Source organism: Palaemon carinicauda, chromosome 16, assembly GCF_036898095.1.
Source record: "Palaemon carinicauda isolate YSFRI2023 chromosome 16, ASM3689809v2, whole genome shotgun sequence".
NCBI lineage: Eukaryota > Metazoa > Arthropoda > Malacostraca > Decapoda > Palaemonidae > Palaemon > Palaemon carinicauda.
The window spans coordinates 68,641,077-68,653,836 of record NC_090740.1 but is presented as its reverse complement, the minus strand read 5'-3'; the positions used below and the strand labels follow the sequence as shown (position 1 = coordinate 68,653,836).

Sequence of the window (12,760 nt, the reverse complement as noted above, 5' to 3'; positions counted from 1 at the left end):
GTATAAATATTTATTAATAAAGCTTAATACCCAGATAACAGGAGATTTGTATATGATTTCTTAAAAGACCGAACGCTAAGCAGTGCCTTTAGATAAGCGGGCAGAGTATTCCAAAGTTTAATACCTTGGTATAGATAGGATTGCTCGCATCTATTAATACGTATGAAAGGAAGAGTTAAGTTTGAGTTTCTTGTTCCGTATGGATGAACTGATTGTTCCTGAATTATTTTTCGTCTTAAATCTGGAAATTTGTTCAAAATAAGTGTTTGGAACATCATATTCATTAAGGAGAGCTTATAATTGTCTTCCAGCTTCAATATCGAGAGAGACCGGAGCTTATGATTCTTACCAGTCTTTTTTGAATTACAATTAATGGTTGCAAGACATTTCTACTACTACTCCCCCACGCCGTATTGCAGTAATTTAGGTGAGGAGATACTAACGAGTGATACAATTGTTTTATAATATATAAGGGGAAATACTCTTTTAATCTATATATGATACCCATTACTTTGGCAATTTTATTAACTGTCATATTTACATGCTCACAGAAAGTTAGTTTATTATCAAGAATTATCCCTAAAAATTTACCACTGGACTTCTGATCCAGAGTGTGATTTCCTATAGCAACCCTTATGTTAACAGGAACTCTTCGTAGAGAAAAGATAATGAAGTATGTCTTTCTTTCATTTAAGGTTAACTTATTTGCTAGTAGCCAGTTTTTTACGAGTTAAATCATTGGTTAGTGTATCACAGAGGGAGTAGATATTTTTATGTCTAAAATGAAGCGTAGTGTCATCGGCAAAGAGTATGGAGCTTAACCTATCTACTGATCGAGGTAGATCATTGATATAGGCGAGGAAAAATAACGGTCCTAGGACTGATCCCTGATGAAGAATGAAAGGGCATTCTTTGACATCTTTACGTAACGAGGGCTTCTTGACCGAGCACCACAGAGCTTCCAACTTCCCTCGCAACTCTTTCGTTCTATCCAGGTAGAACTTCAGAGCTCTTACTGGGCATAGGACTCTCTCCAACTCCTCGCCAACCACATCCTTGGGCCAAGGATGAGAAGGGCGTTCATTCTTGGCGAGAAAGCCTAACTGCAATGAGCAGATAGCCTTGTTATCTCGGAAACCAACGTTTTTACTAAAAGCATGGATTTCACTAACTCTTTTGGCTGTTGCAAGATTAACCAAAAACAGAGTCTTAATCGTGAGGTCCTTAAAGGAAATTGAATGCAAGGGCTCAAACCTGTTACTCATAAGGAATTTCAGGACGATATCCAGATTCCAAGCTGGTGAATCCTGGTGGCGTTGCTTAGATGTATCAAAAGATTTTAGAAGTTCCTGTAGGTCTTAATCATTTGAAAGGTCCAAGTTTCTGTGCCTGAATACAGTAGTTAACATACTCCTGTATCCCTTGATGGTAGAGGATGAAAAATTGCGCTTTCTTCGAAGGTATAACAGGAAGTCAGCAATCTGAGCTACAGAGGTACTGGATGAGGAAACAGAATTGACTCTACACCATTCTCTATAAACCTCCCACTTGGATTGATAAACCCTGATGGTCGAAGTCCTTCTTGCTTTTGCAATAGCCCTAGCTGCCTCCTTCGAAAAACCTCTAGCTCTTGTGAGTTTTTCGATAGTCTGAAGGCAGTTAGCTGAAGATTTTGGAGACTTTGATGGTACCTTTCCAAGTGGGGTTGTTTGAGTAAATCTACTCTTAATGGAAGGCTTCTGTGAACCATTCTCTTGAGGGCCAAAAGGGGGCCACTAGAGTCATTCTGGTCCCTTCGTGTGACACAAACTTTTGTAACACTTTGTAAAGGATCTTGAACGGTGGAAAAGTGTACACGTCCAGATTGGTCTAATCTAACAGGAAAGCACCTATGTGGACTGCTTCGAGATCTGGCACTGGGGAGCAATAAGTCTCTAGTCATGGTGAACATCATTATCAGTTAACACGTCCGCTTGACGTTCAGCTTCACGCCTGGAAGCTTGACGTTTAAGCTCAAGCGTAACCGAGTTACGACGCTCAGGTTGTGAAGCTTCATGACGCTCAGGAACTCATCGATATGACTGCATAATTGAAGACAGCTTAAGCTGCATGTCCTATAACAGGCTCAACTTGTGACAAAGTTCAGCCCGAAACGTCAGCGATCAATTCGCCTTCTTCCCCGCTCACGTCACGCCTGGAACGTCCAGTCGACGAAACAACAGATCCAGGAACTTGCATAGCAATCGCTAGAAGCTTGTTCGAACCAGACGTTCTAAGAGGGCGTTTGGCAGGAGAACCTTCTTCAGAAGAAGGCAATCGCTCTGGACTGCTCCAATGACTACAGCCAGGCATTTGAAGCGATAAACGACTCTGATCTATTGAGATAATTTTCCTCGAGAGGTCTGGAAACTTGACGCCAGTTGCGATTATATTCTTTACTGACCAAAGCGTCACCTGAAGATGAGGTAAACTTAACCTCACCTTTCCCAAGGTGAGGGCGAGCGTTTCGTGAAACGTCAACAGAAACGCTCAAGGGGACGTCTGCTCGTGCGGTTCCCTTTCGCCGATCAACATTCCTTCTCCCAGGGGTTGGGGAGCTTGGAAGAGGTCTTAGGCTAGGAACGACAGGTACGAGCAGACGCACCCTCCACATCACTGAACACATTCCCCGCACTTTTGGCACTAACACTGGCACTTTTAAGCATACTGTATTCACATCGGACATAAGTTGGTTCCTGTCCGTAACAAGCGACTCAACCCTAACACCAAGGGCTTGAATAGCACTCATCATATCCTTAAGTGAAGGCTCAGCGGTAACAGTAGGAGGTTCATGAACTACCACTACAGGGGAAGGAATACGTTCAGGGACACGGGGAGAGGAAAATTCTCTAGATCGAGAAGAACTTCGTCTGACTCTATCTCTCTCTAACTTACGAGTGTACCGATCGAAATCCAGCCACTCACTCTCAGATAACAAGACACATTCATCACATCGATCCCCCTAATTGACAATTTTTACCTCTACATTTAGTACAAATAGAGTGGGGATCGTTAGAGGCCTTAGGAAGGCGGGTTTTACAGCCTTTCACACACTTTCTATAAACTGGGGAAGGGTCAGCCATTTTGGAAAATTCAAGAGAGATATCAACAAGCAAAGGTCAAAATAATTAAAATCAAAAGAGGTTCAAGAGAACCCGTAAGTAAATCCAATCAAGCGAAAGCCAATTAACCAAAAAAAAAAAAAAAAAGGATTTCACCAAAGATACTGCAAAATTCGAAGGTTATAACGAGCGAATGTTTCAATGATGTCGCCAGCAATGGCGGTAGAGAAGATCTGAGGACTCCTGGAATGGTTCCAGGGGGTGTCTGTAGTTTTTGGGGACAGGGCGATATCTTTCTTATTACTAGCCAAATTGTTTTTCATTATGGGGAAGATGTTCTTTACAATGATCCAACATACCATATGATGTTATTTTATCATTTTGAATAATATCATAATTTACCTTTACCACAGCAATATTTTCTAAGTTCAGCACAGTCCGAACGCAAGTCACAGGTAGCTCCTGCTTAGTTTCCAACTTTCCCGATAGATAGAGCCCATGTCATCCCAGTCTAAGAAACGTTCGGTTTTACAATTTAATACTGTCCCGTCAATCTACAGTATTTACCCCTTTGTTAAGTTTGTAGTTTTTAGGGACACGTCATTTATAGCGACATTTGATACTGCTAGGATAATTATCATGAAATGTTAGGTTAGAGAAAGGTTGTTACAATGCGTCGTCCGCTGAAGCCACGGCCAACTTACTCGATCGTAAAACTTCCCGCAAGCATTGTTTCCTGCCTGATTATAATTACACCCGTTTGGCGGGGCTCGTTTCGCCTATCAGCTGGTCGCGCAAGCATGAACAGTTTTCGATGTTCGGACTTATGTTTTCACTAATTCCAACAATCTTCATTTTTAACCTCTTGTTAAGATTGTTATTTCGTTGGGACACGTCCCGAAATTATGCCGAACACTAATTTGTTTTATATACAAACAAAGGTTAGGTTAGCCAACATCTAGTTAAGATATTTCAGTAGATAAAGCCAGTGTCAAACAAAGCAACCGAACTAACCCTTTCGTTGGCCGCGTGATTTCAAATTTTTAATCTCCCCCCCCACATGACCCGAGATTGACCTGGAGTCGACCCTTTCCAACTCTAACCGCTGTGATGGATAGACGTGTTTCGTACAGTTTCTCTTTGAGCGATGTTGTTGAGTTTATCTCCCATATTGATCAAATTGATTCAATTAAGACTCTAAGGTATATACACCTGCGTGATTTTACTCAAGTTACCCCCGAATTCTTTCATTATTTACTTCGAGAAGGCCTCTTAGGGGATTTTAGGGGTCCATGTGAAAAGTGTCAAATTGGGGATGTTGCCCTCATGCGTGATGGCCGCAATGTGCACAATGGGCAATACAGGTTTTTTTGGAGGCGTAGGAACCGCCAGTGTCGCCGAAAGTTCACAATGCGGCATGGATCATTCTTTGAGCGCTCACACCTCGAAGAACGTGAGGTCATTCTCCTCACATGTTGTTGGGTTCATCGTTGGCCTCAAGAATGTGTTGACGTGAAGAGCGAACTGCTTGCTTCTCACACTCTCGTTGACTGGTACAACTTTTGCCGAGAAGTGTGTGAACAAGTGTTGATTTTGGACAATAAGAAAATTGGCGGACCAGGGCACATTGTGGAAGTGGACGAGAGCAAGTTCGGCAAGAGGAAGTATAACATCGGGCAAAGAGTCGAAGGAACTTGGGTCTTTGGGGGCATTGACCGGGAAAAACGCGAGACCTTTTTCAGAGTGGTTAAGAAACGTAACGCGGAAACATTGATATCAGCGCTCAAAGAGCACGTTCTTCCCGGGACCACTATAATTTCCGATTGCTGGAAAGGATACGCCCAAGTCAAAGACCACGATTTTAAACATTTTACAGTAAACCAGTGTCAACTTCAGTGATCCTAATGACCCGACCGTACATACGAACACTATAGAATCGCAATGGCGGGTTCTCAAAACGAGCTTGCTACCAAGATTCGGTACCCAGAAAACGTTGTACGAAAGCTATTTCGCGGAGTACTGTATCAGGAAGCGATATATAGAGAAGTCCGTATGTCCGCTCAGGGCATTTTTACAGCTCATCAAGTGCGTTTACCCGCTCATAGCCAGGCCTCTCTTCTTGCCGATTCCTGAATCTCCTCCCTCCACAATCCGTCCTCCCGCTAATGCTTCTAACGTTCAGCCATCCAGCAGCCGTTCTTCAGCTAACAATGCCCGACCTTCCACTAGTCGCGAAAATTCAAGTCCTCCTCCTAATCCTCCACCCCGGAAGAGGTTGAAGGCCCAAGAACCCGAGGATTTTGGTTTTAGCAACATCGAATATTAAGGTAAGCCTGAGTAAATTTTTTATTATGACAATGTGGTTAAGATATAATTTTGAGTGCTACCCAAACCTTTTTTTGTGTAGAAGAGAGACTTACGAAGGGGGTCCGGGGCCTGCCCTCGGGTAGGGGTAGTGACCTGGGAACTACTAGGTTTGGTTAAGTTGGGTTCGTGGGGTTTGTTATGTTAGTGACAGTGTTTGGGGGGTCGCAGGGGGGCGTTAGCCGCCACCCCACCCCCCCTGTTAGTTCACGAGGAAGGTAAGGACGCAGCTTGTAGGTCAGGTTAGGAGGGGAATTTTGGGTTAGATGTCCATTTTTCTCGCACGTTTCCGACATCCATGACCAAAGTGGTGCTAGTATGTAGATTGTTGGGACGAGCATTCACAAAACTAGTGATTTTAATATTTCATTCCGTGATCATTCCCGTGAAAAGGAGCAGATTTCGGACATTTTTTCTCGCACGTTTCCGACATCCATGACCAGAGTTGTCCTAGTATGTAGATTGTTGGGACAAGCATTTACAAAACTAGTTTATTTGATATTATTTCATTCCGTGACCATTCCCGTGAAAATTAGCCGATTTAGGACTTTTTTTACTCGATTTGAGGCCGGTCAAAGGCCTGTCCCCATAAACTACCAAGCCAATTAACCAAAAATAAAAAAAATAAAAAGTACTTCACCAAAGATACTGCAAAAATCGGAAGGTTATAACGAGCGAATGTTCCAATGATGTCGCCAGCAATGGCGGCAGAGAAGATCTGAGGACTCCTGGAATGGTTCCAGTTACCTGGCGAGTGGTGGCGCTAGTAGTACACCTAGCTACCCAATCTGCAATTGCTGCGAGTTTTGAATTTCTACCGTGACGTCAGACGGAAGCTATATATATATATATCCACCAGCTAAGTCAGATGTTTAAAAATATATGTTTTCCTGTAGAAAATAACGTGATTTAACCAGTTTTCACCTTTAATTCATCCGTAATAACAGCAACCAGTTCGGCAACTTAAAGTTAGTCGAATTGGTTGTTCTGTTAGTTTGCGGTTGAAATACAGGTCAAATCACGTTATTTACTACTGGAAATCATATATTTTCTGTTCAAAATGAGAATCTGTAATACAGTAAAACTTTACCAAAATTTGTTCAAAAAGCTAGAAAACCTTTATAGATGATGAATTATTCCACCAAATCAATTACTGTAATATTCTATAATTTTACCCGCGTAACTCTATTCAAATTAAAAATTTCTGAAAACTTCCGAAAGTTACCCTGGCTAGTATAAATTAGGATGCATCCACGCATCTGTAACTGGTCTGAAAACATAGTATATGCGCAAAACACCCGTGATGCTATGTTAATGTTATTCTGATACCAAACAAATAAGCATGAACTTAAAAGAATAAATAAAAATCTATTCATCTCACGTGATAAAAATTGGCCAGTTTCTCTCTGCTCTCCCTGTCGGCATCAAAGACGGCATAGTATTCTTTGATGAAGCTCTCGCCGATTTGTTGATATTGGGGATTCAGATTCATGCTGAAGGACCGGAGGCCACCCTGGCCTTATGTACAGGTGGTTACAGTAATTGGAGGAAAGTTGTCCACACGAACAACAGTGTAGTAAGGAACGTCTTGGTTCACACGGGGCAGTGTTTTGAATGGACTGCGCATGCGCACGACACAGGGTATCTGGGCTCATTTTACTGCTGTAACGCATGATTTCGTAGCGTTTATTCTGGGAGTTTCCTGCAAGTTTGGTAAGTTTTTGTTATTTCTCAGTAAAAAATAACTCTACAAAATAATAATAAAATTCCTATACTTTCAAATATAATTCAACATAGAGAAGTATTTTATCGTATCAACTGATGTAACATTATGCTTTGAAGCGTTCATTGTGATTTTCATTAAAGTTTGGTTATATACAGAGATTTTAGTCAACTTTTGTTTAATATATAGCAAAGATAACTTTATAGATGTAATAAACAAATATTTTCATTATAAATATAATCCAACATCGTATAATATTTTACCTAGTCATATTCTAAATATGGTAAACTTATTTGCTGTAGTGACCGATGCCTTTTTGCCTGCAAAAGTTCAGATTCAAAATGATGTTGTTCATACAATACGTTCACATATTACGAATGCGCAACTTGTGAAATTATATATCACAACGAAGGAATCAAAGAAGTGAAAAAAAAATAGCTTATTCAGAAATTAAATTAGACTGCAAGATTAATATATCCAACACTAAAATAGACGATTTCTAATGACCACATACTGGCTAAAACCAAACGCATAGGATATAGTTTTAGAGAAAATAGTAATCGATTACAGTGAAATTGAAAACTTTGAAGTGCATCGCTATATAATTTTTGAAATGGAACGGATAAAATAACTTAAACTAAAATACAGATATGAGAAGTCACGGGCGACGGGGTCCTTGCCCACTCTCCCCACCCCCACACCCCACCCCTTTTTTCACAACGAAACAACCTAAAAATGAAAGAGCTAGAAGAACGGAACAAAATATTGAACGAAAAGCTGAGAGAAATAGAAGAAAAATGGTAGAAAATGACAGCAGAAATCGTCGAAGAGGTGCTGAGGAAGGTGAAGAATGAAACAATGGACGCGGTCGTGAGTACAGTAAATAACAGGTTTAGCCAGAATGAATTTGGAGATGTAGGGCAAAATCAGGTAGAAGTAGTAAAATCAAAAGTATTGCAGGAACTAGAAGAAGAGGAAGAAAAAAGGAGAGTGTGCAATTTAGTGTTGTATAGTGTACCATAAAATGAAAGGGAGGAAGCAGAGGAAAGAAAAACTGAGGATACTAATTGGTGTGAGGATATTTTAAGAAATAGTTTAGAGCTAGAGCAGATAGAGATGGAACAGGTAATAAGGCTGGGGAAGCGAAATGAAGGGGGGAAGGGATGACCTAGGCCAGTGCTTATTAAATTTAAGAATGAAGAGATGAAGTGGAAAATCCTAAAAAGTGCCAAGAAACTAAAACATGAACAGAATCCCTTGAAGAAAAGAGTAGGTATAACAAAGGACATGGCAAAAAAGGAAAGAGAGGTTATGTCAAAACTTAGGGAAGAGCTAAAAGAAAAACGAAATAATGGAGGGAATGGCTGGATAATAAAAAACGGAAAACTGCTCAGAGAAAGGAGCTAGAGATAGGACCACAAGAAATGCTAAATGGGTACAGAAAAAGGAATGAATACGGATCACGCAACAGCCCAACGGAAAAGAATAATAGAATTAGTTTCAAAAGGATAAATATATAAGGCTTAACAAAGCAAAAATACATAGAAATGGAGAGTCTCCTAAACGATAGCTTTGATATCAATATAGTAGTGCTAACTGAAACAACAGAAAATAGATAAGATTAATATAAGTGATGGCACAATTAAGAAGGAGAGTATGAGGGATTTTAAGGACAAAAAGGGAGGGGGGTTAATGGTGATATACAAAGACAACAGATATAGAAATGGAAAAAGTTCATTCGAAGAATTTAGATATATTAGATGTAAAAGGGAATATCCTTAAAAAGAAAATGAGACTTAATGTAATATATATGGATTGTGGCGGGGATAGGGAAGGTAAAGAAAGAAACTTACTGATACGAGCAGAGTTAGAGAAAAAATAGAGGAAGTAGAGGAAGATGAAGCACTAATTATAATGGGAGATTTTAATGGTCATCTAGGCTTCTTGGGATACCAAGAGGAGAATGAAAACGAAAACAAAATACTCGAGGTAATAAATAATAAAAACCTTATATTATTAAATGTAGATGAGAAATGCAGAGGAACATATACATGGGAGAGAGGCGATAAAAAAAGTGCTATAGACTTAGTGTTGGTAAATAAAGAAATGTATGAATACTTCGATGAGATGAACATAGATGAAGAAAAAGATAAAGCAGGTATATCTGACCATATTCTGGTTGAGGTAGAGGTCAGCGTAAAAGCGAAGATAGAAAACTACAAAAAAAAAAGGATTTTGGAAAGAAAGTATATATACATTACAAAACAGATGAAGAAAGTCTTAGGGAATATAGGGAAGAATTAAAAAATAATATAGAGAGCAGAGACTTTACAAGGATAGATGAATTTGAGGAAGTAGAGGAGACAGCAAAAAGAAAGCTACAAGCAAAGTACAGACGGAGAACAACTAGAGAAGAGAAAGCAAAGATAGAACCAGAGTGGATGACCAATAAAATCAGAGAGGAAATAAAAAAGAGAAAAAAAATCACCGAGAAAAGCGATACTTGACACGAGAAGAAAGGGAAAGAGCGTTTATGCTGTATAAACAACAAAAAGAGAGAACGCAGGTCGTAATAAAGGAAGTAATTTAGGAAAATGAAAAGGGAAAAAGGAAAAGGAAGAAGAAATACAATTATATGACGAAAAAAAAATGGAAAAAAAACTATCAAAAGAAGTAGCAGAGGAACAAATAGATAGGTTTTGGGGGGAAAACATTTATAAAATGCACGAAAATAAAATGAAAGCGGTATGGAATAGTAAAGAAAGACAAAGTTATATAAAAAAATTAAAGGAAATAGAAAAAGAAGAAAATTCATTAGGACACTCATTCCCTATAGAAATAAGAGAGCACATGGATATGGTAGCACCATTAAAAAGAAAAATAACACCAATGAATATTCCCAACTTAACAGAGGAGAAAGTTCAGAAAATTTTAAGAAAAATGAAAAGTAAAAAGGCAGCAGGTCCAGATGAACTGAAACCAGAATTATATAAAACTATAGCAAATGACAGCAAATGATTGGAAATCATTACAAAGTACCTACAAAATGAAACAAAGGAGAAGAACAAGCCCGAAAAGATGAAAAAGTCTAAAACAAAAATGATAAAAAAGGTAAAGAAACCCACAGTAAAAAATTTAAGACCAATTACCTTTACAAATGCTTCATACAAAATATTTATGGCCCTCATGAAAGATGAAATAGAAGAACACCTAGAGAGAAATATGTAGATGAAAGAAACGCAAGCCGGGTTCACAAAAGGAGGAAGAGTAGAAGATAACATATTTATTTTACAATACTGTGTAGAAGAAAGTTACAAAAGGAAGGAAAGTTTGATGGTAATTTCAACAGATTTCAAAAAAGCTTGACTCAATAAAGAGGGAAAAAAATGATAGAAATTATGAAAGAATATAGAATACACCCAAATGTAAGAGATGTATTGGAAGAAATCTACGTAGGAGACAAAACCAAAATAAACATAGGATACGAATTAGAAAAAGACTTTTGAAGTAACGAGTGGGATAAAACAGGGATGCACAGGATCAACTATTCTATTTAAACCAATTACATATAAAATAATAAATGAATTAGAAAGAAATGGAAAAGGTTTTAAAAACAAAATAATAAAGATGAGGGCACTGTTCTTTGCAGATGACGGTCTAATTGTAGCAAAAAAAATATAGTAGATGCAGAAACAAACATAAAAAATATTAGAAGTATGTAAAGAATGTGGGTTAGTAATAAACAAAAATAAGAGTCATATAATAATATATAATATGAAAGAAAAACCGGAAGAAATAGAGGGTATTAAAGTAACGGATAGCATAAAATACTTAGGAATAGAGATAGCAGGGAAAAGAAATTTGTTTAAAAAACAAAAGAAGGAAATGATTGAAAAGGCAGAAAAGCTAGCCAACTTAACCTACTCAATTATTGCGAAAAGCTGCCACAAAATACTAATAGGTAAAACATACTGGAAAAATGTAGCCTTACCGGGAATACTATATGGCACAGCAGTAATGAACATAACAGACAGTGAAATAAAAAGATTACAGCAGATTGAAAACGGAGTTGGAAGAAATATTTTGGGAGCCCCACCATATACAGCAGTAGCAACACTACGGGGAGAAGTAGGAATGTCCGAAATGAAGACTAGGATAGCAGGAGGAAGGCTAAGGTTTGTGAAAGGGATAGAAGAGGGGAGAAATGATTTGCTGAAGACAATTCTGGGAGAAATGAAAGAAAATGAAAATAACAGGTGGATGAAAGAGACTAGGAAATGGATGAAAGATATGGAAATGAACGATAGATCCTTTAGGAGAATAAGAAGAGAGGAGCTCAAGGCCAAGATTAGAGAAGTACTGTAGATGGTAAAAAGTGGAGGGACGAGATAAAAGAGAAAAATAGTTTAGAAATATACAAACAAGAAAAAGGTCAAATAGGAGAAGAAATGTTTTATGATAACAAACCTGATTCTATTATTATGTATAGAGCTAGGGCCAACTGTTTGAAATTAAATGATAGAAAAAGACATGAAGTAGGAGGTAGGGTAGAATGCAAGCTATGTGGGGCAGTTAATGAAGACCTCGACCATTTCATTTTTGACTGTCCAAACCTCAGCGACGAGAGAAGATAAATAGTGGGATTACAACAGCCGTATGAAGAAGAAAAGAAGAAGATAATAGGGAACGTGCTGTTTAAGAAAGAAGGAATAGAGAAAAGAAAAAAGGATATTTATCAAATGTGGAAATAAGAGAGAAGAAAATAAAAGAATCAGAATAAAAAAAAAAACCAAGGAGGTGCCGATGGAAAAGCGAATCCCTCCACCCAACAACTGAACTGAACTGAAGGGATTTTCTGGCATCAAACAATTAATTGTTGTAACCACAAAATCATATTTTTTGATGATTTTTATGTGACCAATTACAATTTGTATACAGTTAGGGCTATCAGTTTTCTAAGCCTTATATGTTTTACTTACATTTTATTATGTCTATCATTTGTTTTTCAGTTGCCATTTTAACTTTAAATTTTTAAGTTTGTCTAATCTCTAGTTCACAAAAGACAATTATCTAATGTTTTAGTTCATAATTAAGTTATTTGTCTTTAGTTTTAAACTATGGTGACAAGATATGAAGATGAGAACCTCACAAACACAGACGTACTCCACAGAATCGATAACACTGCAATGGTCATAAAAACATTAAAGTTTTTAGATGCCTTTCAATTAACAAAACTACACACACACACACACACACACATATATATATATATATATATATATATATATATATATATATATATATATATATATATATATATATATATATATATATATATCAGTAGCGGATATTCAACACCTGACCATATTATTATTATTATTATTATTATTATTATTATTATTATTATTATTTCAAGCTAGGCTATAACCCTAATTAGAAAAGCAAGACGCTATAAGACCAAAGGCTCCAACAGCGAAATTAGCACAGTGAGGAAAGGAAACAAGGAAATAAATAAACTACAAAAGAAGAATAAGCAATGAAAATATAAATATTTCAAGAACAGTAACAACAT

General features: G+C 37.8%; 1 protein-coding gene and 1 pseudogene across 2 annotated transcripts in view; one reads left to right on the top strand and one right to left on the bottom strand.

The window, feature by feature from the left end:
- Positions 1–7,101, bottom strand: part of Ntf-2 (nuclear transport factor-2) — a 39,263-nt gene extending 32,162 nt beyond the window's left edge. The window contains exon 1 of one of the 2 annotated variants that reach the window (XR_011046860.1): positions 6,847–7,101. Coding sequence is in view for 1 of the 2 variants with exons in the window: in XM_068389871.1 (XP_068245972.1) it covers positions 6,847–6,957 (111 nt within the window). In the remaining variant the exon portion in view is untranslated. The remainder of the gene's footprint in view (positions 1–6,846) is intronic. The other variant, XM_068389871.1, reaches the window with a different exon arrangement.
- On the top strand, positions 4,212–5,427 carry LOC137655898 (uncharacterized; annotated as a pseudogene).
- Positions 7,102–12,760: the final 5,659 nt, after the last annotated feature.